Source organism: Lolium rigidum, chromosome 5, assembly GCF_022539505.1.
Source record: "Lolium rigidum isolate FL_2022 chromosome 5, APGP_CSIRO_Lrig_0.1, whole genome shotgun sequence".
Classification (NCBI taxonomy): domain Eukaryota; kingdom Viridiplantae; phylum Streptophyta; class Magnoliopsida; order Poales; family Poaceae; genus Lolium; species Lolium rigidum.
Genome location: NC_061512.1, coordinates 138127514 through 138152845, shown reverse-complemented (window position 1 = coordinate 138152845; position 25332 = coordinate 138127514). Strand labels below are relative to the sequence as shown.

Below are 25332 nucleotides of genomic sequence, written 5' to 3'. Positions count from 1 at the left end.
TTGTCTGCCCAAGATTACAAGGTCAAACCCGTACACACACCCAACAGACAGATACGCACGTCTGTTACAGTATATTGGACTGGAAATTGTTGATCCTATAACTTTTTAAAGATGAATAATTGATATTGTAATTTGGTATCTAGCTAGAGCAAGCTAGGAACTTGCATATGATGTGTCCTCAAGGAAGCCTGAGGAGACAACACACGTTTCATCTTAATAAATAGCCATACTAATATGACCGATGTGTCATAAAGGGTAGAGAGAGTTGCGTCTTGCGCAACGGGAGGAAAGCTTAAAACTGCAAAGATACTTACCAACCATGCAAAGAGACCTAATTAAACCCATACCTGGTGGCGCACTAACACAAAATCCGCAAGGCATTTGTCATGTGGAATAAGTAAGCAACGGAACTAAAGCAGCAAGCTAGCTAAGTTGCAGCAAGCTAGCTATAGCTTAGCTTGTTGAGGTGCGAATATTGAATATAAGTTCATGTATAAAATAATGAAGCTTTACTTTTGATCTATGGATAAATATGACTAAGTGAAAAGATAAAGATATTCATCAATATCTAGTTTTCAAAGAAAGTACCAATCGTCTTTTCTTCGTTCGCATTCAATCGTAGTCTAGAAAGAACAATGTACGAGTTTTCTTTTTGCGAAATTGGGAATTTCAATAAAAAAATCGTACAAAGACCATTTTTCTTCTCATCGCTGAGCAAACTCTTAAAGCAAAAAAAATTGATCATGCACTTTAAGAGAACACAAAATCCCACAGATTCTCATAGTTCTTCTTTCACGGGAGGATTTTTTGAGCCCTCCATAATTCTTACTATATATCCTCCCATCCAAAGAGAGACCTCACTTTCCATCGATGATTTCAACACTGTGTTCTAAACGGGGTAATCATAAGATAACCAATGGATAAGGGATGCTTATACCCGCACCACGGTTCAAACTCAAAATTTAACGACACTAGTACCTTATTAAAGCAGATCATCCTTTCGATGAAAGGCGACATTCTCATCCATAGCTGTCACCAATGGTGGCTTGTCAATTTTGAAACTCCGCGGCTCAGGTTTGTGATGGTGTTGCGTCTACATTTTTTCCAGTGCTTCTCACTAAGAAATATCAAGTAGCACCTCACAATATTTGGAAGAATAAGTGGTTGACTATATATATTTATGAAAAATAAGTACTTCCTCCGTCCTATCAATATTTTCTTAGATTTGTTTAGATATATGTAGACACTATCTAGCTTGTGTGTGGTGGATACATCTAAATTTAGACTAAATCTACGAGATCTTGATGGGAGGGATGGAGTAGAAAGGGTAGATATAGGCAGAGGATAAATATTTGGAAAAAAGAGGGCTGCACGCAAAAAACATCACCCCACTAACTTTTGAAACTCCGTCGCGTCGCATGGCATCTTGCCATCTTCTTCCCCACTTCTTCCATCTCGGCCGTGACTCACCATCAAGACTCACTCAGTCGCCTCCTCTCCTCTCCCCTCGTCGTCCTAAAAACAAATTCTTTGTCTTCTCCTCTCCCCCACGCGACCAAACGCAGACGCGGAAGCGGAGCTCACGCGGAGAAGACGAGCGAGGAATGGCGGCAGTTCCCACGCGCCACTAATACAGTTGCTGAGAGCAGAGCAGAGGCATCTCATTCTCCTCAGCTCCTCGAATCCCACCTAGTCCCGGAGGGAGGAGAAGATTCGGAGCTTTCTTCCTCGACCTCGACCAAGAAAATGGGCAGCTACGCCTACAGGTACTGCATGTGCTTCACCCGCAAGTTCCGGTCCCCGGACGCGCACCCGCCGCCCGACGTCCGCGCCGCCCACGCCGCGGCGGCCCAAGGCGACGACGGCCTGCGCCGCTTCCTCGACGACGTGCAGCGGGAGCGCCCCTCCGACGCCGACCGCATCCTCGCCGTGCTCTCCGGCGGCGGCGCCGCCGGCGGGATCGCCCGCTTCGTCGGCAGGTCCCCCGCCCACGCCGTGCCCTCGCTCGACGACTTCTTCGGCTTCCTCTTCTCCCCGGACCTCAACCCGCCCATCGACAGCAAGGTTCGCTACACGACCTCCCTTTGCTTCATCCATTGCTACGGCCTACGGGGAGTCAAATTGATTGCCCCCCGATCTAGTTGGATTGAACTGTTGCCGATTCCGCTCGGCTTCGATGACCTCCATCTGCTCTGTCTCGCCGTGCAATGCTAGCAGTCAACGGGCTTGATTCAGCTCGTCCCTCTTTTGGGATGGGAAATGGATGAAAAGAACAGGCGATGTTGACTTAACATCCGCAGCGGGTTGACCATCGCTTTCACATTACAATCCGCCAGAAAACACATGAAAAGGGGGGCTATTTTTAGGTGCTACAAAACTACGTACCTCTTCTCACGAGAGAAAGCTTTGATTTTGTTTCCTCCCCAACAAGGCAACAACAGACCAACTAGCAGTTTGCTCTTTCAGGACAGTCATCTATTACTTGAAGTGAAAAAAATACAAATATGCCCCACAAATGAAATTCAGAAGGATTTGAGATAAATCAATTTGCATTTCATACCATCCTTTTGCCTTAGTGATCCTCATCTGCCAGTTAGACCTGAAGTTTTATGTAATTTTTCTTTTATCTAAAAGTTAGACCTGAAGTCTCACAAAAGTAGGCAGTGTTCCACTTATGCAATAATCTAGGCTGTTGCACAAAATGTGCACCTGTTGTTTCCTATTTCTGTCGGCTTCTATTTTTCCGTTGCTCTATCTTCAATATGTCACATTCTTATTCCAATTTATTTGCTCAGGTTCACCAGGACATGTCAGCCCCGATTTCTCATTACTACGTCTTCACTGGCCATAATTCCTACTTAACCGGGAACCAGCTCAATAGTGACTCCAGTGACATTCCAATTATAGAAGCGTTGGAGAGAGGCGTGAGAGTGATTGAACTCGACATGTGGCCAAACTCTGCGAAGAACCGTGTTGAGATTCTGCATGGAGGGTACAAATTCTGCTTCCTCAACAAACAATTTTGCTTTTATGAAATATATTTTCTGTATTTATATTCCAGCACAACATTCAGCATAGTTGCATGTAATTTTGGTCACAAAATAAATATCATTTGTCATTGATACCCCTTTTACAAATATCAATTAGAGCTTAGCTCTGTTCCTTGGGTAGATAAGGTGACACTGGTGACTGCTCTGCCGAGAAAGGTCAACTATTACATCGTCTTTTTTAGAAGCATCATAGTAGATGGTCCTGCTGTACTACACATTACTGATACATTTTCATCTAGAGCCTGTGAGTGTATTGACTGCCTTTAGTGTTGAATAGTGTATGCGTTCATGCTTTCAGGATATTGAGAATCTAAAGTGTTGCTACGTGATAAAGGGAACTGTGCCAGTGAAAAAAAAGTGCTGTATGGATAATGTAGAATGTAAGATTACAGGGTAGATAATTTCTCTCAGTGGAAAAAGAAAGATGCTGATGTGCTAAGTATTGGACATTGTACATGCTTCAGGATTTGGAACTTGTAGAGTCAATTAGGTAGAGTTATGGGATAATAGAAATTTTTACTTGTAAAATAATGACTGGGAAGTAACTTTGTCCCTAAACATGTCTCTATACAGGATTTGTCAAATCAAATTTCACCTGACCTGACCTTTTTCTTTATTAGCTTCTCAATTCATTTTTGTTTTTTCTGTTGGTCAAGTCATAACCTGTTTCTCAAATTTGCAGCCATCCTAATTTTGTGTTTCCTAACTCTTTACTTTTTGTGCCATTTGAAAGGACATTGACTGCACCTGTAGATATCATGAGATGTTTAAAGTCCATTAAAGAACACGCCTTCACCGCTTCGACGTATCCCCTTGTAATTACTCTTGAAGATCACCTCACAGCTGATCTCCAAGCCAAAGTAGCTGAGGTAAAATTTAGCTTTATATCTTCCTCTGTACGTGTTATGTGTAGATCCTCAATTCTGACTCCAAATTATTTTAGATGATCAGGGAAACATTTGGGGACCTCCTTTACGTCCCTAGTTCAGACACACTAAATGAGTTTCCTTCTCCAGAAGCTCTAATGAAAAGGATTATCATCTCAACTAAGCCACCAGAAGAATTCAAAGAATTTCTTAAAGCTCAGGGTAATCAGAATGAAAGTGAGAAGGCAGCTAAACTGGCTGAGGAAGTAAGCTTGAAAAGAGCAGATTCAAATGCTGACGATTCTGATGGCAAGGTCTGCAATACTTGTTCCATTTGGAAGCATGCACTCATTAGCAAAAGTAAAAAGGTCATCAAGTAAAGAAATTATATATTTTTATTGTCATGAACAGGATGAGCTGGATGAAGAAGATGACGACATTTCGGAGGAAGAGGATCCCAAATTTCAGCCGGATACTGCATGTGAGTATAGGAAACTCATAACCATCCACGCTGGCAAACCAAAAGGCCATTTGAGGGATGCACTTAAGGTCGACCCCAACAAATGCAGACGCCTTTCTTTGAGCGAGACGCAGTTGTCTAAAGCAACAATTTCTCATGGTGCTGATATCATAAGGTAATTTAAATACACCAGTAGTTGATTATATTGGATATTCAGTGCACATGAAACAATGGAAGTTTTAGGACCAAATAACTGAAATATGACAGGTGCACTTGGGTTTATGAACGTAGGCACATCCAATTATTCCATTATGTTGAAGTTATGCTTTATAGTTTTTAATGCGAGAATAAACTGTTGGCAACAAAAATGTAATGCTAGACCAGTCATGCTGCTACCCTTACATGATGTCATGAATTAAATGTTCCTAAAACACTGCGGCTACTTATGGAAAATAGCAATTGTTAAATTCTCACAGTTTCAATTGGTCACACCATACTAATCTCAAGTGAATTTGATGTCAGATACCCTGGTTGAATATTTGAAAATTGTTTATGTTCCTTTTTGTGGCATTCTGATACAATTTTTCTGGGTGTGAACATACTTTCATCAATTTATTGTCTGCTTTTTGTCAGTCAATATTCTTACCAAAAGGGAAGCTGATGCTGGACCTTGGACAGTTAAAGATCTAATTTAGCTTGCAACTAAAAGTTTGCATTGCTCCTGATAAATGTTTATCTGACTGCATTACTCTGATTTAGGTTCACTGAGAAAAATATACTGAGGATTTATCCCAAGGGTACAAGGATTAATTCTTCTAACTATGATCCAATAAATGCCTGGAGTCATGGTGCTCAGATGGTTGCATTCAACATGCAGGTTGGTTTACGATTCTTAACTGCCATGATTCATGAATCATGGTTTCCCTGTTTTTGCCTGTTTTAATCCTCACATAGTTCAAGTTTGAGCATCACATGTATTGAACTTAGCATTTTAGAGGTAACATTTGGTGCCCAGTCAAAAAATAATAATCAGGATCGACAATGACTTGAGAGGATTTATATGGAGTTTCGACCAACTGTCCTAATACAGTTATACAACATCTCTACCAAACGTCACCTACTCAGTCGGAAACAAGTTTCCATTTTATTCGCATAGCTAGGCAGCAGAACAATCTATAAGTTGGAAACTAATATACACCACCACCCAGATCTACCCTGAAAGTGGTATGTCACACCCGAAGTATATTATACTACCTCCGATTCAAGGAATAAGGCGTCCTCGTTTTACGTGTTTTTCGTTTGACTAAGTATTACTTTAAATATATAAAGATTGTTTGTATGAAATTAACATCATTAGAAAGTGCTTTTCAATACGAATCCAACGATACTAATTACATATAATATAACCAAGATTTTGTTGCTCAATTTTTATGGTCAAAGTTCGTCTTGGAATACGCGTGCGCCTTATTCCTTGGGACGGAGGTAGTATAAATCATCAGCCTAGCTTTCTAGGCGAAGTTACAATCTGAGTTGCATATCTGGTTGTCTTTAACTTACAATAGTTGACAACACATAATCATTAGAGTTTGCTAATATTGATTGGACTTCATTTTCAGGGGCATGACAAATCACTAAGATTAATGCAAGGATTTTTTAGAGCCAATGGGGGCTGCGGATATGTTAAGAAGCCAGACTTCTTGCTAAAGGCAGACCAAAAAGGTGAAGTATTTGACCCTAAAGCAATAATGCCGGTGAAGAAAACTCTGAAGGTTCGTACTATATATTTTGAAACTGAAAGACGGTACCGCAGGCTGCAGCCTAACCAAAGACACATGCTTAAGCAGGTCAAAGTATATATGGGAGACGGGTGGCGCATGGACTTCAGTAAAACTCATTTTGACGCCTTCTCTCCACCTGATTTCTACGCTAGGGTAAGTATAGTCTGGTTTGAATCTCTGGTCTACCAAATCATCCATGTAGTGGCTGATGAACAAGCTTCCATTGTGCAAAGCTGACCGGTAACGTTGAATGTTCAATGGCAATTTAACAGGTAGGGATAGCGGGAGTGCCTGCGGACTGCGTGATGAAGAAGACTCGGACGGTTGAGGATCAGTGGGTGCCGGTGTGGGACGAGGAGTTCTCGTTCCCGCTGACGGTCCCGGAGCTGGCCCTGCTGCGTGTGGAGGTCCATGAGTACGACATGTCGGAAAAGCACGACTTTGGCGGGCAGACGTGCCTGCCGGTGATGGAGCTGAAGCAGGGGATCCGCGCCGTGCCCCTCCATGACCGCAAGGGTAACAAGTACAAGTCGGTGAGGCTCCTGATGCGTTTCGAGCTCGTGTGAGGCTCTGCGATCGTCCTGTCTGTGGTGGCAATTCATTTTAGCTTGTAACTATGAGAAGGAAATGAATGGGATGGCATTGTGGGTTGTGCTTTAGTGTGGTGTTATATGTAGGAGTAGTGAATATTATCTGAATAATAAGGGTAATACTAGCAATGGAAGCAGCAAACAGCGTTTTTTTTTGTTCTTGTTCTTGTGTAGACAGGGAGTTTCTGTTGATGTCTGTCATAGTCATAGTACAGTGGTGAGGAGAATTGCACTACATGCTAGAGCAGTGAGTGAAATTTTGTGCTGGAACTTTTTTTTTTTTCTCGCTTGTTTGACATGAATAAATGGCTTTCATTTTGCAACTGATAAAAATGAGTTTTTTCTGGGATAGTTTGGGACACCTTGGTTGGTTGATTCGTTGGGGTGTCAGATCTCGATGTGACACGTCAGAGGCCGTTGTTGTTATTCCTCTCCTTTTTCTTATCATCAGTCTTATCCGAGGAAATTGCACAAACCACGCACTATTGCTGTCTATGTTGCACAAAACACTCACTTTTCACGTCTTTTGCAGAAAACACCAATTTTACATGTAGTTGGTTGCACAGAGGTCCAAATCAAGGATTATACTTGTTAACCGCAAATCTGATAGCCAGGGCCCACAATGAGTGATGATGTGGCATACACGTGTCATCAACTATTCTTTTTTAAAACCTTAAAAATTATAAAAATTCCAATAAATGGAACAATATAAACTAAAAAATCTAGGAAAGTTTGAAATACTTTAAAATATTTAGCACTTTTTGTGAGATATGGCCAAAACTTGGGTTCAAACTTTTCAAAAAGTTCTGAAAAAATTATAGTATTTGAAACAATATGACATACGTAATTTCGAAAAGTTTGACATAATTTAAAGCCATCAAGCTTGCCATCTTCCTATCGCCGCCTCCAGTGCTCGATTTATATTGTTTCGTTTATTTGAAAAATTTCAAACTTCTAAAAATTCTTGAAAAAAGCTAGTTTATGATACTCGGTGCCACATCATCACTAGTTGTGGACCCAGCCGTCAGATTTGCTGTTAACTAGCCTAATATCAGATTTGGACCTCTCTGCAACCAACTACACGTAAAGTTGGTGTTTTCTGCAAAAGACGTGAATAGTGAGTAGTTTGTGCAAGAGAGACACCAAAAGTGAGTGGTTTGTGCAATTTCCTCGTCTTATCCATTTTGCTGATACACCATTGGCGGGCCCAGCATAACAGAAGGGGCAGTTGGATTGGTGGTCACCCTTTCCATTCCTTGGCATGCGAAATGAGATATCTGCTGCTGCCAAATTCTCTCCCGTAGATTGAAGAACTCTTCCGACAAAACTTCACGAGATCTGTAACAAGATCACTACTTTGTGCATAGAACAGTGATAGGGTGCGCAGTAGTTACTGCAGCACGTCAAAAAACATGAGATTTGCAGTGAATGTTCAGCAGATTTTGCACGAGGATTCAGAGGGAGCCAGTGGCCACACACACGGGCAGCAGCGTCAGACGAATGAATCTGGGCGGAAAAAACGGGGCCATCGCATTTCATTTCCAAGGAAAGATTGGATTTTTTGTTCCATTAAAGAATAAAAATGATTTCTTTTTTTCTCTGTCGTTTTGGGTTCTTGCTCGCGGCTCGCCGCTTCTCCACCTCCCGTCTCCCCTCCTCCTCCCGGCCACCTCTCCCTCCTCTCTCGCCTCATCGAAACAAACGGCACAGGCTCATCCTCCGCCGCCGCCGCCTCTCGCCGGAAGGTACGGACCACCACCATTCGTGAGAGAGAGGCCCGCCGCTGGTTAAACGGTATGCGGCCGCTCGCCGGGATCCACCGCGCCACCTAGCGTCCCCACCGCAGCCGCGGCCGCGTGCCTCGTCGCGATGGCGTCCGACCAGCACCCCCTCGACTCCTTCCTCGCCGCCGCCCGCGGCGCCCTCGCGCACCTCCACCTCCCCATCCACATCCCCGGATCCGACCCCGCCAAGCAGAGGCAGCAGCAGCAGCAGCGCCAGCCTGACTGCCTCCTCCACCTCCACGTCGTCCTCACCAACTTCCTCCACAAGCCCCTCCGGTCATTCTCGAGATGCTTCGGCAACGACGACAAGCCCAAGCGGGGCCGGAGCAAACAGTTGCCGCTCCTTGACACTGGAAAAAAGCACCACCAGCAGCAGCAGCTGGAGCTGCTGCTCTGCATTGCGTTCGACGCCTTGGCGCACAACCTGCAGGTGCTGGAGGGCGCCTGCAAGCAAAAGGGCGAGGAATTCGGCAGCGCCGCCCTGCAGATGGATCAGTTTCAGGTTGTCAGGAAGGTTATCGTCGGTAAGAAGGCTGATTTCGATGGCTTCATTTCCAACCTGGGGTTTGCCAGGGTGGGGGCGCCACCGGCAAGCTTTGTCGATGACTCGCCGGCCTCTGCGCCGCCGGCTACTAGCCAGGAGGGACCTGCAAGTGTAACTGGGGAGAGGGAAGGTGTTGACAGTGGTGGTTTTTCTACACCACAGCCACCACAAAAGTTTGCTGGTCGGTTGCTCAACATCCCGCTGTCGAATGTGGAGCGGCTGCGGTCAACCCTGTCCACGGTTTCGCTCACCGAGCTGATTGAGTTAGTTCCGCAGTTGGTTGGCAGATTGTCGACTTCTGGGGATAGCCATCCAGACAAGAAGAAGCTTTTCTCCGTGCAGGACTTCTTCCGGTACACTGAATTTGAAGGTATAGTAGCGCACCGTTTTGGTGTTTTCCGATGGGAGGTGTTGGTCATATGATACTTTACTTTTTTGTCATATAGGCTGATGATTTTGCAGTAGTTTGAAACTTACCATTTGTAAAGTAGCATCATCTATTGTGGCCGCAAACAGACGACTGCCAAATGAAACAACTATAGGATAAATGTTGAAATGTGCAAGTATTTTGATTCCTAATATGTAGATCATCTTTCTATTCCTAATGTGCACGACACAGTTTCTACACCTAGACGATCTAGCGAGTTTAACAGATCAATCTTACCTAAATAGTTTCCTTATTCAAATAGATGACATTCCAATATGCAGATTATCTACAGTCAATACATCTAGAACTCCAAACTTCAGAGATTTGCTTGATGTGGTTATTCCGAAACAAATATTGCTAACATCTTGTAAAAAATTATATTGCTGAAATCTTACTAGTGAAAAGCTATCTTTGTTATTCTATTCAAATTGAATAGCGTTACCTCTTGTCAAGTTACACCTAAGCTTTATTGCGTACTTGTGTTGCTGCAGGAAAGCGATTTTTTGAGGAATTGGACAGAGATGGTGATGGCCAAGTCACCCTGGAAGATCTTGAAGTTGCAATGAGAAAGAGGCGATTGCCGAGGAGGTATGCTCGGGATTTGTTACGGCGCACCAGAAGTAACTTCTTTTCAAAATCGATTGGGTGGAAACAATTTCTATCCTTGATGGAGCAGAAGGAGGCAACAATACTACGGGCATACACCACATTATGTTTGAGCAAGTCCGGCACACTTCAGAAAAATCAAATCCTTGAATCGTTAAAAGGTGCAGGCCTTCCGGCCAATGAAGATCATGCTTCTGCCATGCTGCGCTATCTAAATGCAGATTCGGAGGGATCAATCTCATACAGCCATTTTCGCAGCTTCATGCTTCTACTTCCTTCAGAGCGCCTTGAAGATGATCCTCGGTATGTCTGGTGTATCATCTTATTCTATTAAATATTACATCTGAGTTGATTTTAGTGAACGTCCAACTAGACATGGCGATACTCTTTTCTAGCAGTGTCCATACTAAGATTGCCATTGACTTGTCTCTTCAACTTACAAATGCATTCAGGAACATTTGGTTTGAAGCTGCAACTTTGGTTGCTATTCCCCCACCTGTAGAAATATCCACCGGAAATGTGTTGAAGTCAGCTTTAGCTGGAGGCCTTGCTAGTGCACTTTCTACCTCTATGTTGCATCCTATCGATACAATGAAGGTATAGCATGCTTCAGTTTACCTTTCAGTTCAAACAAATTTGATCTCCAAGAATTTGTTTTATCAATACCTTGCGTTGACATTCACCTCTAGTAGAAAAGGATATCTTAATGACCTGAGTGACTGAAGCCAAATAGATAATATTATGTTCCACTGTATTACATATAATGGGAACAACATCTGCGTCGTGCATGACCATTGTCCGAACATTACAGTACAGCCTTAAAGTTGAACTCTTAGGACGCTTGACCATATGCAAATAAATAAAAGCTGACACAGGTAGCATAGGTAGATCGGTCTCAATCTTTCATTGTGTAGTTTACTTGACAAGGCATATTGTGCTTTGAGGTTGGTTGTCCTCTGTTTTATTCTAGGCCAGTTCAAGTTTAATAATCTTGTTGGGAGATTTTGCAGTCCCATGGAGATTTCTCATACAAGTTCATGTCTTCTCGTATTCCCAGACACGTGTTCAAGCATCTACGCTCTCATTTCCAGAGCTCATTTCAAAGCTTCCGCAAATTGGAATTCAAGGACTGTATCGAGGTTCTATCCCTGCAATTCTAGGACAGTTTTCAAGGTTTGTTCTTTTTCATGGTTTTACAAGCATTTGTCAGGAGGCTGCATATTCACATCATGCCATTTGCAGCCATGGTTTGAGGACAGGAATCTTTGAAGCAAGTAAGCTCATATTAGTTAGAGTGGCTCCAACACTTCCTGAGATTCAGGTACGCTTTATAAATTTCTACCAACACCAAATTTACCTTAGTTATATGGTGTTGAAATTTTGTACAATCCACTCTGCATCTCACTGCCATTGGGTCTGAACCTGCCATGTCAGCTTCACAACAGAAATTTTGAAAGTTTGCAACCATAGCATGAACTCTCTAGCTTGTCTCTTACCTCCCAACCTAATCAGAAACTTGATCTGCTCATCTGCCTAAAGCCATTAAGTACACAACCATTTTTTTTCCTTGTCAGCATTCTGATAGTTAAGTGCATGTTTTTATGCATGCCTTACATCAGAACAAGGATATTTGGCCAAAAAAAAAAAGAGTACTCTATTAATTGCTTTGCCTCATGAGCTGCTCCTTTTGCAGGTGCAATCATTGGCTTCCTTCTGCAGCACAATCCTGGGAACCGTCGTCCGTATTCCTTGTGAGGTTCTTAAGCAACGTTTACAGGCTGGAATATTTGACAATGTAGGGGAGGCCATTGTTGGTACCATGCAAAAAGATGGCATAAGGGGCTTCTTCCGTGGCACTGGAGCCACTCTTTGTCGTGAGGTTCCTTTCTATGTCGCTGGAATGTGCCTTTATGGTGAAGCTAAAAAGGTATCCCTAATTCTAACTATTCTATATTTTTTTCACCATGCCATGAAATTGGCATTTGGCGACCTGTTTTATGTGAACTTATGGGCCTACATCGAGCTTCCTTCAGTTCAATATATATGGAGCTTATTATCGGCTCTGTACTGTAGATTGGAGAACTTCAACACTCCTCGTCCTAACTTGTCATGGATTGTCAAAATTTGGATGTATCCACCCACTAGATAGTGTCCGAATACATCCAAATTTTGACAAATCTAAGACAACTTTCATGGGACGGAAGGAGTTCATCTGAAAGTGCTTCTGAAAATGGCAACTCGATGGAAATATGTTCCATGCATCAATGAATAAATGACTGGCCTAGACTATTTTGTGTCTTTTATGTTCTTCAAAGATGTCAGTAGTAAGGTTGATTCCAACTAGGCCATAGTTTAAGGGGTAGAACCAGTAACTTTCTTAGTCAATTCACTGTTAGTTGTCCAAAGTTGAAATGTAATTTACATCAGCTCTAAAACTTTTTTTGCTTAATGCTCTGTAATTTAGGCATATCTTGTTTCATTTGCAATCTCTCATTAGTTTTCCAAAACTATATGTATCTAACTAATGATCATGCCCTTGGTTTTGCAGGCGGCACAGCATGTCTTGAGCAGAGACTTGGAACCATGGGAAACCATAGCAGTTGGAGCACTGTCTGGAGGTCTTGCAGCGGTTGTCACCACCCCCTTCGACGTGATGAAGACCCGGATGATGACCGCCCCTCCAGGCACACCAGTCTCCATGCAGTTGATAGTCCTCTCCATCCTACGGAATGAGGGCCCTCTCGGGCTCTTCAAGGGCGCGATCCCGCGCTTCTTCTGGATCGCTCCTCTCGGAGCAATGAACTTTGCAGGGTATGAGCTCGCCAAGAAGGCGATGATTGAAGCTGAGAGCGAGCCCACCGACTCACTACACGAGAAGAAAACCATGGTGGGTGCAAGAGGATGACTGGTCCATCCACCCGGCTTGGCTGGTTACGTCTATGGTGTAAACAGAGAACTAGAACCATGCAACAGAAGTTTTTGTGCCCTTGTTGCAAAAGAAACAGGACGGTTTTTTCACAATCCTTCTTACCAAATGTTAGGTTCTTGGGTCCTTTCCCATTTGAGGATATTTTTTTCTATCTATATATAGGCCTTTTGCTCCCTTTACACCCCTGTATGTATAATAGATGACTGGAACTACAAGAGTTGGCATGCCACTCTTTCTTCCTGCGGAGCTTACTTTCACTTGTTATTACTTACATAGCCTTTTCTTCTGATATGAGCTTTTGTAGGGTTATTTCTTCTTTCTTTCTCCCTTTCATGATTAATCGGCTGAGAATATGATGTGTTTCTTGTTTGAGAAATGGGATAAAGTTTGCGGCTTACTTGCTAGTTTAGAAGCGGCTAGCCCTGGATATGGCAAGGATATTGACTGCGTCTTGGCGGGGAAGGCTTCGGAGAACATGATTAGGAAGGTGGAAAAGTATCTCAAGAAAGTATCTATTAGGGGCAAAAGAAGGAAGAGAGCCATAGCAAGAAAAGCTTCGACATCTGATTGATCGTTGGACTCTTTTTGAGTTGTCATTTTTTTTAGTGGGTCTTCCTTGCGTTGTTCTAATGTTGGCTATGTTGTTCTTGTGTTGGCTAGAGTGGGTGTGACTCTGTTAGGTTTGGTTGTGGGTGTATTGTTTGTGTGGGTTTGATCCTGTCGTTGTAGGTTTTCGCCCGGTTTTCTCCTAAAAACTGGACACCCTCTTCTTAATTAATAGATGAGGCAAAGTTTTTGCCTCTGTTTCAAAAAAAAAAAAAATGGGATGAAGTCACAAGGTAAAAACACAGAAATTTATCAGAGACAGAAAGCATGCGCTGAGCCTAAATGCAAGCATTTCTCCTATCTATTCTCTTCACAAGAGTATCCTTGCCGTTGCCGCCCGAGGTGCTCCCAATCAAAAGGATTGCCTCACTGTCCAGTCAGGCTCCATGGAAGGCCTATGAGCGTGCACTCGATCACTTCGGTGGATGATTGGCGGCTCCATGGAAGGAGAGTATTCAACCTCGTCGCTTTTAGTCTTGCTTCCAAGGACATAAACTGTCAGGTTATATATAGAGGGGCGGGGACGCGTGGATTATTTCTCCATTTTCTAATAGAAAAGGCAGCGCTACTGCCAGGTTCCTAAAAAAAGAAAACTGGAGCGAAGTCTGCCATGAGAAGCAGATGTGGTGTAAGCTTACCCTAGAGCACATCATAATGCAAATATCAATCACTGCTAATATCGTATCAAGAACATAGAATATAAACTAAAAACACGTTCATCCATCGTACTTCGCCTTCCCTAATTTCATATGGCAGTTACATACGAAAACCAAATAGTATGTCGTGCTTACGGACCAAGGACTAGTTGTTGTAGTTGTAGAAAACCCGAGCCCCTCCACCACCACCCTGATGACGACCGGGATTGTTGTTGCCGTAAATTTGGGCTCCTCCACCACCCTGATGATGACCAGGATTGTTGTTGCGATAAATTTGGGCCCCTCCACCACCTTGATGACGAGCGGGATTGTTGTTGCCATAGAAATTTTGGGCTCCTGCACCATGATGATGAACATTAGCCCGGCCGTAGTAATGGCCTTGTCCAGCATAGTACTCATCATCATCATCCTCAGAATCGTAGTCATCGTCGTCGTCCTCCTCCTCATCCATGTCATCACGGATAATATTATGTTCATCCCACAGTGCGCAGGTGCAGGTCGCTTTCTTGTCCTTCCATTCTTTCCCACAGGTGTAGCAGAATTCATAGCCGCACCTGAAAGAATTAAGCAAGAATAAGATGCATCAAAAGGTTAAACAGCAAAAGAATTGGAGGCTTTGAGCATTAGGTAAATCCTTAACATCGGTAAAGATAGATATGAAAATGGCACAGCCAGAAATAGATACTTAGTTACTTACACGCAAGTCATATGGTAGCAGCCCTCTGCAAGTTCAATCATGTGCTTGCATTTGATGCACTGGCGCCACAGCTGCTGCCGTGCAAGGTTCTGTAACTTCGCATCCTCTGGACGAGCTTGGGGGTACCTTATCTTGTAGTCGTAGCAAGTCATCCTATCATGCCACGGGACCTTGCAGTTGATGCAGAATGAGCGATAGCACTTGCCACACTTTCTCAATGTAGCAGCATCAGCAACGGTGTGCCTTGAGGAAGATTCTTGCATTGGCTGTTTCATTTCACTTAAGGACATTAAGAATGAGCACTTGGGGTACGGGCAATAAATCTTTTGGGTAGGATGGATCTGTCCTTCCCTGATGTGCTGCACCATGATATCTAATAGTCTAGGCGATAGGAATATCTTTGAACCCTCCAAGGTCAGCTTTGTAGTGCAACCTTCTTGTGGACAAGCTGGGAGTGTTCCATCGAGTAGCTTAACTTTCACATGCTCCTTCATGCAGCAGAAGCAAAAGCGATGTGCGCAACCTTCAACTGCGTGAATCTTAGAAACATCAGTGTCTTCCAAGCAGATGGCGCAGGTCTCTCTTTTCTCCTTGCTAGCAGTGACAGCAACAGCTTTTGCAATCTGAGAGATTAGCGAATCTCTTGCTAATTTCATCACATAATCAATTGTGCCTCGTTCCACAAGTGAGATTTCACATTGCTTGAATTTCTTCTGTACTGACTCAACTTGATCTATCATGTCTACGAGCTTCTTCTGTTGCGGGCGCCAAATTCCAAGCATCTGCAATCCCAAAGATTAGGAAGTAAGCATAAGAAGGTATCATGCATATTTTTTCAAGCCTGTGTAAGACATCATAATAAGAGCACTGATAAAGAATGCAATCATGTGCCCGCTGCAAGCACATCCTATTTTAGTCCTGACCCTGAACTGCAATGTTTTTTAGTACTGAATACTGCCACAGCACAGTGACATCTACTAAGCAGTCAAACATATAATGGGATTCGTGTTTAAATATGACATCTGAAAACTCAGTAAAGTCCTCTGAGACCAACTTGATGAGTTCAAGGACGGGTTTTTTTGTATCAAGCATGAACACAAGGGTACTAATATTTTTAAGCTGAAGCTGATACCATTATAATTAATAGAGAAACTCCTCTTGTGCTTTTCTCAAAGTATAATAAGCAAATGCAGCACATAATGAAACCCCCCAAATCTGTAAAACAAATAATATGGAACATCCAATCCAAACAGCGCTACAAATTTAGGTTTACATTTAGCTAAAGAAGGGGATCTTCTTTCGGTGTAGAGTCTAACTGTATAGCCATGCAATAAGAACGCTACATATCAGTTCTGCTATGATATAATGGAACTGGATTACGACCCCAGTTCTCAAAAATTAGCTAAAGATGGGATTATCCAATTATGAGATGATAGAATCATTAGATTATGGCTTATGGTTCCTCCAGACTATTCTTCTGAACATTGTATGTAACCTCCAAAATCTCAATCCATTAGTAAAACAATACAGTTAAATAGCCACTGAAACTGTCCATTATCCTAAACAACATCAGCAAAATATATACTACAATGAGATCGATTTTTCAATGTGACAAGAACATCCTGCATTAACCAGCATACACAAATCTGAGCCCTTCCAAGTAACTACTAAGGAACAGTAAAACAGACGACACATGTAAAGATTTAGAGGTGGGTTAGTAGCTGTAGTAAAAGAGATGATAAATGCAAAGATTCAGAGGGGGTTTGCATCATGGCATACATGGTTGTGCAGCGCCCTGTAGTCGGTGACGATAGTGAGGCTTTGGATCCCCAACCCGACCGCTGCCTGGAGGCCCTCCGTGAGCGCCATCAGCTCGAGCATCATGCGTCCGCCGCCGGCGAACCCTTCCACGGGCTTCTGTATCCTGAGCACCACCTCCCCCCGCGAGTCGCAGAGCGCCACGGCGAGCACCGCGAGGCCGGGGTCCCGGTCCCGCGGCTTCACCACCTCCTTGCTGGTCATGCCCTTGAAGAGGACGCGGAAGAGGGGCTTGGCCGCGTCGAGGTCGAGGGGGCGCTCGATGTTGTCGCCGTCGTGGGCCCACCGGTCCTCCGGGACCCGGGCGAGCTCCCGCGCGAAGGCGGCGTCGTGGGCGGCGACGCAGGCGGAGGCCGCGGCCCGGGCGTGGTAGACGCGGCAGGCGGAGGCGAGGCGGTGGTCCTCCTCGGCCCGCGCGAGGTCGGCGGCGTGGACCGCCAGGGCGATCGAGGCGTCCGAGGGCTGCGGCGGCGCGGTGGCGGGGGCGGACTGAGACGAGGAGGAGGCGGCGGAGGAGGAGGCCATGGGGGCTTTGCCTTTGGAGGAGGAGGGGTTGCTGGAGCCGGCATCGAGGAGGAGGGATGCTTGGATGGCCTCGGCGAGCTGGAGCTGGTATGCGAAGTCCAGGTCGGAGACGGAGGCGGCGGCAGCGGAGGCGAGGGCGGTCTGCTCGCGGAGGGCGGCGAGGTCGTCGTTGCCGGCCATCATCGGAAGCCGGTCGGCGGCGGTGCGACACGGGCAAGGTGGGGGAGTGGAGTTTGGAAACTGAACGAGAGTATTTTACGCCGATATTTTAGACAGCTTCCAACGGAAGACACCTCTGTCATGATTTTGAATTAAACCACCTTAGTACCTTACCTTACTATATTTAAAAATTATAGATATATATATATATATCTATTTTTTAGCAATTATTTATAACCGGAGTGAGTAGTACGAACTACTGAGTGCATTTTCAGCAAAAGTAAGGGTATGTTTAGTTTTAGGCCAGATTTAGCTTGCCAAAAGTCTTATTATTTTCTATTTGCACATGAGTTGACCTACAATGGGAAGAAAAAATGAACTGGACTTGGTAGAAGTCATAGGCATGCCAAAATATTGGTAACAATCCAAAACAAAGACCAAATTTTGGTCATAACAAATAAATTGATAGGTTTGGTTCCGGCCCCCATCCAAGCATATGATACTAGTCGCGATTTTTATGTGCAATTAAATGGAAGATGCATACACACACATACAAAACACAAGTCCACTACATAAGAGCATCCCCACTCGTTGGCGCTCCCCACGCCCAAATCCGGCGAAATTTTCGTCCGGATTGGAGGAAGATTTGGCGTGGGGAGCGCCGAAGTTCCAGCCGTCCCCGGCGAGGAAACCCCCAACCTCGACCATTTGACATATTTCAAACAAATGTAACATAAAATTTAACAAGTTCGGCGACCAAGAGTACGAAAATTGCTGAAACAAATTCGGTGAAAATCGGTACAATGTTTAACAAGTGCTTGAAACAAATGAAGCACACAATTTCACAATTTTTCAAACAAATTAAGACAGACTAGTTGGCGTCGGCGTTGGCGTTGCCTCGGAGCCTCCATATGTGCTCCACCAGATCATCTTGCGAGCAAGCGATGCATTGTAGAGTCTCGAATCTCCTGGCGCATAGCAATGAAGGCGGCCCATGATGGAGGCACTGGTGATTAGGCCGTGCAAGAAGACCCTCTCTCTCATATGGTGCTTCTTGCTCAGCCAGAGGAACCGGATGCTTTCGCTCATTTTCAATAATCATATTGTGTAGGCACACACAGCAGTTCATCACCTCCCACATCTGATCTTTGGACCAAGTCATAGCGGGGAACCGGACGACAACAAATCTCTGCTGGAGGACACCAAATGCACGCTCGACGTCTTTTCGGCAAGCTTCTTGTTTCTTGACAAACTCGCAAAGTTTGGGGGTGCTAGGGTTCGAGATAGTCTTCACAAATGTTGCCCACTTTGGATAGATACCGTCTGCAAGGTAGTATCCTTTGTTGTAGTGCCGACCATTGATCACATAGTCCACCGGGGGAGCATGACCCTCAACAAGCTTGGAAAAGACCGGGAGCAGTTTAGGACGTTGATGTCATTGTTGGATCCGGGCATACCAAAGAAAGAGTGCCAAATCCGAGAGATCATGGGTAGCCACTGCTTCAAGTATCACGGTGCAGCCTTTTTGTGACCCTTGTACATTCCCCGCCACGCAAACGGACAGTTCTTCCATTGCCAATGCATGCGATCAATGCTTCCAAGCATCCCCGGAAAACCTCTAGCTTCATTTGTTGCAAGGATCCTCCGAGTGTCTTCGACGGTGGGTGATCTCAAGTAATAGTCCCCGAACACTCGCTATGACGGCCATGCAGAACCGGTAGAAACAATCAAGGGCGGTGGACTCCGCCATCCGAAGATAGTCATCCGCGGTATCACCGGGAGCTCCATACGCCAGCATCCTCATAGCCACCGTGCACTTCTGCAGTGACGAAAATCCAACCAAACCAGTGCAATCCGCCTTGCATCTGAAGTAGGGATCAAAGTCTCGGATGGCATACACAATTTCCAGAAATAGCTTTGTGCTCATCCTGAAACGACGCCGGAAAGCACTCTCACCGTGCAATGGATTGTCGGCGAAGTAGTCGGCGTACAACATGCAGTAGCCCTCCATTCGCTGTCTGGGCTTGCACTTCCGGCGACCTGGTGCCGACCCACCACGTTGACCAGTTGCCAGTCCGGCGTACATGCTTGTCAAGCAACCGAGGATCATCATGTGCTCGTCGTCTTGGGCGGCTGCTGCCATCTCTTCTTGCATAAGCTCGACGAACATCTGCTCCTCCTCTTCGTCCGAGTCCATGGCCGGCGAGGCAAATGGACGAACACCTAACGGGCGTGGTCGAGGCAACCCGAGCCGCGAGCGACGAGGAGCAGGCCAAAGTCGGGAAACAGGCCGGCGGAAGAGCAGCCAGATAGGCCGTCGTCGAAAGACGGCGGAATATAGGCAGGTGGGGAAGGAGGGACGGCGGAATCTGGGCAACAAGCCGGCGGGGTGGTGCCGGCGGCGAGAGAGATACGAGAGGTGGAGGCGGGGTTCGTGTGTCGAGTCACCGACAGATCGGGCCCTTCCCCGCTTTTCACTCGTCCGGAGTCCCCGATAGGTCCCCGGGGGGCCGGGGATGGCGTGGGCTCGCCGGATGGATGAAGGGCCAAATCCGGACGAAAACGAGGAACCGGGGTCGCGACTGGGCCGAATTTCGCCGTCCGGATGGAAAAATCGTCGCTCGGGGGCCTCGTCGGGGGACGAGTGGAGATGCTCTAAGGCATGTTCGACACTTTTGTAGTGATTTCAATGAATTATGATCAAGCAATGGCATCGACAGCTCTTGAATCGTGATTAAGCAAATGTCGTCGATAGCAATAGATGCCAATCAACAAGCCTATGAATATGGTGCCGTATGAAAGAATGTTTACGCTTCCTTCGATTCACAGGGTAGGGAAAACAAAGCAATAGGAAATAGGTAGGATTGGTTTGCCATGTCTTGTAAAATCCTATGGGCATAGAAAATCTCACAAATGATTGTTTGATTGCAGTGAAGGAAGACCACAGGAAGCCATCAACATTGAAGAGTTCCTCCATCATATTTCCATGAGGTCGGACCTCATGGTAGTTTTCATGTGAAAATGCACTACGAAGCTCCTACGGGAATAGTTCCTGCAAGATGCAATTCCGTGGATCGAATACCATTTAAAGAAAAGTTTCCACTCAAGTTGTGGTCGTAGTGGAGGCCTCCGTGTTTACAAAAAGAAAACGCTAAAATGCAACATCTGGCTCACGAAGCAAGTAAAGCTTGGCAGGTAAGCTTGTTGACCAAGAATTCTAGGTAAATCAAGATTGCTCTATAAATAGCATGTCTTGTTTGGTACTAATGTATTTGTAGGACTCCTTAAGGATTGGGTGAATCCCATGTCTTACTCAATCTCAACAAATGTCTAAGGATCGAGGGGTAGTGTATTGGATCTTAGAGAAAATACACTAGAATTTACAAGGTTCACAAAAAAAGGTGGGGGCTAAAACCAACCCAATACACTAGAGCCAATCTGATTCTTGGAGATACATGAGGATTTGAGATTAGACTGGGATATTCCCATCAATTTCTAAAAAAAAAATACACTAGTACAAGACAACGCTTTAGAGGGGGATTTTAGATATAGAGAGATAGCCTGATATTGTCTCGCTCATTTGGTCTTCTATAAAGCAGCACCGTACTAAAGAAGAGCTCATAAGTTTCTTTCCTTAAATCTGATATATTCATTACCAATGTGTTCATTATTCTCCATTGTTCGTGATTGTGCTTGTGATTGTGTGTTCAAGTTTTTCCTTTTGCGAAAACATCTATCGGTCTATTAATAATCATCAGCAATAGAGGAACCATTGCCAAAGATGAAAACGGGAAATTAGAATATACAGATCTGAAACAACACCAATGAACACAAAAACTTGTTGGATGCCAGTATATTCACGGGATACAGACTCCATGCGCCACCTGCTAGTGCTAGGCACAACACCGAAGTGAGGATATGACTCGGAGGGCATTATTCTAACTTTGGAATGTCGCCAATGCCTCACCATGCCAAAAAAGACAACCAAAAAACCTAAAACAAGAAATGGAAACCCTTCCGCCAGCGAGAAAAAAAAGGTATGCTACGCCTCCAAAGCCTAATGGCCATTGGAGGCAGGGCACACCGACGGCGGCGCTAGCAGAGGGGACAGAAACCCTGGAGGCTTGGGATCAACTTTTTTTTCTTCCTCTCTCCTCTCCTCTCATACCTGTTCATGTACTTGATTGCGTGATGCAATTGATTGACTTGATTGAGTGATGCAGTTGATTGAAGCTGTGATTGGCAAGTATGATCGAACAACTTCGGTTTCACAACTAGCTTCACAGCATCAAGAATAAAAGTAGTTCCACAACATAAACAATTCTTTGCTTCAGAGGTGACTAGACTACTGTCAGAAGCCTCCTTTATATAGTTGACTTGTCAAAGAAAGAAAAATGCCGAAGAAGAATACCAACGCTGGCTGGATCTGTACCCAGTAGAACTGTGGGCAATGTACAGGAACACCAAATTTCAGTACTTAAACCTAACATACTATTTATCAACTTTACCACAGTGCATAAATCCATGTCTGCCACAAACGAAACAAAGCACCGATACGATAGCAAGGTTAGACTTAGATACTAACAGCAAAGGAGATCCTGCATATGGACATAGCTGACAGCGTACACTTAGCTGCAAAAGAACCTGATACTGAAATTCTGGACAGTGGATTAGTGAAGCTAACGCTAGAAACAGTCATGTTGACAGGCCACCTCCATCACCGAAATCCCTGGTTATAGTGAAGACCTTCTTGAACATAGTAGTCGTCCTCCTCATCGTAGTCATCTTCATCTTCATCAACATCAATATTGCCCCTAACATCATCACGGACGACATTGCCCCTGATATCATTACGGATTAGATTGCGCTCATCCCACAGCAGGCACGAGCAGGTCTGTTTCTTGTTCTTCCATTCTTTCCCACATGTGTAGCAGAATTCGTAGCCACACCTGCAACAACCAAGTGTAAGATGCATCAAATGTTAACATGATAGCACACCAAGGATGCACAGATTGACACGAAAAAAATACTTAGCATAGTCTTGACACTAACACTATTAAAGAAAAATACCAAGACAGTGTAAACACTTACACGCAAGTCATATGGTAGCAACCCTCTGCAAGTTCAATAATGTGCTTGCATTTGGTACACTTGCGCCACCGCCGGTGCTCTGCAAGGCTCTCTAACTTAGCATCTCCTGAATGAGCATGGGGGTGCATCCTGTTGTAGTCCAAGCAAGTCATCCTGTCATGCCATGGGACCTTACAGCTGATGCAGAACGAGCCTCTGCATTTCACACACTTCCTCAATGTGGCGGCATCAGCAACAGTGTGCTTTGAGGATGATTCTTGCATCGGGTGTATCACTTCACTTAACGCCATCAACGCTGAGCACTTGGGGTATGGGCAATAAATCTTTTGAGCAGGCGGGATTTGTCCTTCCCTGATACGTTGCACCATGATGCCTAAGAGTCGCGGTGATAGGAATACCTTTGAACCCTCTACAGTCAGCTGTTTAGTGCAACCATCTTGGGGGCAGGCTGGAAGCATTCCATGGAGCAGCTTAACTTTCACGTGCTCCTTCATGCAGGAGAAGCAAAGCGATGTGCACAACCTTCAACAGCATGAATTTTAGAAACATCGGTGTCTTCAAGGCAGATTGCACAATTCTCTCTCATATCCATGCCAGCATTCACAGTAATAGCTTTGGCAAGCTGAGACTCTACCGATTCTCTGGCTAGTTTCATCACGTAGTCTAGTTGCCTTGGTTCAACAAGTAAGATTTCACATTGCTCGAATTTCTTCCTTAAGGACAGGACCTGATCTACCATATCTGCAAGCTTCTTCTGTGTCGGACGCCACATTCCAAGCAACTGCAATCCAAATGATCAGCAAGTAAACATAAGTCTAGTACTCGACTGTGTAGATTTTCACAATTATGTAAATAGGACACCATCATAAGACCAGTGCTAAAGAATTCAACCATTTATCCATCGAATTTACACATATAATAAGTAACTCTACATGTAAATAGTGGAAAAGCAAATATGTCCGCAAAGAACTGACGACAAAGGCCAGCACTAAAGGAGACATGCCACTATACTGAAATTTGAAGTTCGGTTCGTACAGATGTTCAATTTCAACTTCACTGAATACTACTGTAATACTAGTCTCTGCAGGCATCTGACTGAGGTAGTAGAACATTACGAGACCAACCAGGAGTTAGAACTTTGCTTTAAGAGTAAAAAAAAAAATCTGCATCGAACATGAACTCTACAGAACTAGAGTTTCAGCTGAAACTACAGAGGATCTCCACTATCAAATATGCAAAAGTCAAAAGCTCAAACTTTGCTCGAAGAGTTAAAACCATTTCTGTATTGAACATAAACTAGTACTAGTACAATTGTTTCACTGAGCTATCAAATATCCAAAAGGTGAATCGATTCAAAAAAAAAATCTCCACTAGCAATCGGGAGTACTAACGAAAAAATGATGGATTATTTAAGTGTTTTTCTCTCATATTACCATAATCCAGTAAAGCACATAGCGAATTTATACAACAAAAAATGAGGAGCATTGAAATAGTATAACTACTCTAGCTGTCTAATGTTTCTTGAACATTTTAGCTGAACTCCAAAATCTCCAATCCACAAATCATCTGTCATATTCCCCCATCCTCTTAGATGTTTCTAGTAAGATATCACAACTGAACAGACACTAACAATGCAGTATCCTAAACAATTAAACATGAGAAGTGACAACACCATAACGAAATCGGTTAAGAAGATTCTCTGTTGACCCCAGTCATGCAGCTCACAGCACTTTAGGTAAGCACTACTTATTTACCTATGCATAGTAGAGCAGAAGATGATAAAGAAGGATTTAGAAGCTGTATCATGGCATACATGGTTGTGAAGCACCCTGTAATCGGTGACAATCTTGACGCTTCGGATACCCAGCCCGAGCGCCTCCTGCAGGCCTTCGGTGAGCGCCATGACCTCGAGCGTCATGCGCCCGCCCGCGGACGCCTCCACCGGCTTCTGTACCCTCAGCACCACATTCCCCTGGTGATTGCACAAGGCCACAGCCAGCGCCGCCACGCCAGGGTCCCGGTCCCGCGGCCCCACGACGCCCCTGCTCGACAGGCCCTTGAAGAGGACGCGGAAGAGAGGCCGGCCTGGGTCCAGCGGCCGCTCGAAGTTGTCGCTGTCGCGGGCCCACTGGCCCTCCGGGATGGCGGCGAGCTCGCGGGCGAAGACCGCGTCGTGGGCGGCCACGCGGACGGCGGCCGCCGCCTGCGCGTGGGCCGCGCGGCAGCCCTGCGCGTCGCGCCGGTCCTCCTCCGCGCGCGCCAGGTCCGCGGCGTGGACCGCTAGCGCGTACGCGACGTCCGAAGACTCGAGCACAGGGGCCGGCTGGAATGAGGGGGCGGCGGCGGCGGTACTGGAAGAGGGGTTACTGCTGGTGGTGCGGAGGGATGCTTCGATGGCCTCCGAGACCTGCAATTGGAAGGCAAGGTCAAGGTCCGAGGCGGAGACGGCGGCGGAGGACGCGAGGGCGACCTGCTCGTGGAGGGCCGCGAGCTCGTAGTCGTCGGCCATGGTCGGTGGGTGGCGGCGGGACAAAGGCGAGGGTTTGGGGTTTGCTGCGAAAAGCTTGAAGTCGATTTTTTTCCTTGTGCGGATATTTTGGAAAATTTACGAGCTTGCAGACCAACTCTGCCTGGTAATAGATTAGTGTGACGTTCCGGAGAGAACGAGCTAGCTCTTTATTTTCAAACACTTAATTTTTACAGGAGTATTTAAAAGTTTTAAGAAATTTAAAACAAAATTCTAGAG

General features: G+C 45.0%; 4 protein-coding genes across 4 annotated transcripts; 2 read left to right on the top strand and 2 right to left on the bottom strand.

Annotated features, from left to right (window-relative positions):
• Nucleotides 1-1436: 1436 nt before the first annotated feature.
• Nucleotides 1437-6899, top strand: LOC124653778 (phosphoinositide phospholipase C 2-like). The gene is made up of 9 exons (XM_047192842.1): nt 1437-2064; nt 2796-2992; nt 3784-3919; nt 3994-4230; nt 4328-4551; nt 5136-5253; nt 5993-6145; nt 6221-6307; nt 6427-6899. The coding sequence occupies exons 1-9, from the start codon at nt 1747-1749 to the stop codon at nt 6718-6720; spliced, it is 1764 nt and encodes a 587-aa protein (XP_047048798.1). The 5' UTR covers nt 1437-1746; the 3' UTR covers nt 6721-6899.
• Nucleotides 6900-8585: 1686 nt separating this feature from the next.
• On the top strand, nt 8586-13325 carry LOC124653779 (mitochondrial substrate carrier family protein C-like). The gene is made up of 7 exons (XM_047192843.1): nt 8586-9442; nt 9991-10408; nt 10558-10702; nt 11163-11278; nt 11348-11426; nt 11799-12032; nt 12654-13325. Exons 1-7 carry the CDS (start codon nt 8614-8616, stop codon nt 13008-13010), a joined length of 2178 nt encoding a protein of 725 aa, XP_047048799.1. The 5' UTR covers nt 8586-8613; the 3' UTR covers nt 13011-13325.
• A 949-nt stretch (nt 13326-14274) lies between these two features.
• Nucleotides 14275-17523, bottom strand: LOC124655638 (E3 ubiquitin-protein ligase RSL1-like). The gene is made up of 3 exons (XM_047194502.1): nt 16773-17523; nt 14994-15775; nt 14275-14850 (listed from the first exon to the last, which is right to left on the bottom strand). Exons 1-3 carry the CDS (start codon nt 17517-17519, stop codon nt 14442-14444), a joined length of 1938 nt encoding a protein of 645 aa, XP_047050458.1. The 5' UTR covers nt 17520-17523; the 3' UTR covers nt 14275-14441.
• Nucleotides 17524-21998: 4475 nt separating this feature from the next.
• On the bottom strand, nt 21999-25095 carry LOC124654772 (E3 ubiquitin-protein ligase RSL1-like). The gene is given in 4 exon segments (XM_047193760.1): nt 21999-22444; nt 22587-23094; nt 23097-23367; nt 24400-25095. Coding segments are annotated over 4 exon segments (1707 nt in total). The 3' UTR covers nt 21999-22212.
• Between the last annotated feature and the right edge of the window lie 237 nt (nt 25096-25332).

Coding starts and splice junctions, on each gene's coding strand:
- LOC124653778 (XM_047192842.1), top strand. CDS start 1,747: ATGGGCAGCTACGCCTACAGGTACTGCATGTGCTTCACCCGCAAGTTC. Junction 3,920..3,993: donor TCCAAGCCAAAGTAGCTGAG/GTAAAATTTAGC, acceptor AAATTATTTTAG/ATGATCAGGGAAACATTTGG. Junction 5,254..5,992: donor TGGTTGCATTCAACATGCAG/GTTGGTTTACGA, acceptor CTTCATTTTCAG/GGGCATGACAAATCACTAAG.
- LOC124653779 (XM_047192843.1), top strand. CDS start 8,614: ATGGCGTCCGACCAGCACCCCCTCGACTCCTTCCTCGCCGCCGCCCGC. Junction 10,409..10,557: donor CGCCTTGAAGATGATCCTCG/GTATGTCTGGTG, acceptor AAATGCATTCAG/GAACATTTGGTTTGAAGCTG. Junction 11,279..11,347: donor ATTCTAGGACAGTTTTCAAG/GTTTGTTCTTTT, acceptor TGCCATTTGCAG/CCATGGTTTGAGGACAGGAA.
- LOC124655638 (XM_047194502.1), bottom strand. CDS start 17,519: ATGATGGCCGGCAACGACGACCTCGCCGCCCTCCGCGAGCAGACCGCC. Junction 15,776..16,772: donor ACAGGGCGCTGCACAACCAT/GTATGCCATGAT, acceptor TTGGGATTGCAG/ATGCTTGGAATTTGGCGCCC. Junction 14,851..14,993: donor TGCTACCATATGACTTGCGT/GTAAGTAACTAA, acceptor TAATTCTTTCAG/GTGCGGCTATGAATTCTGCT.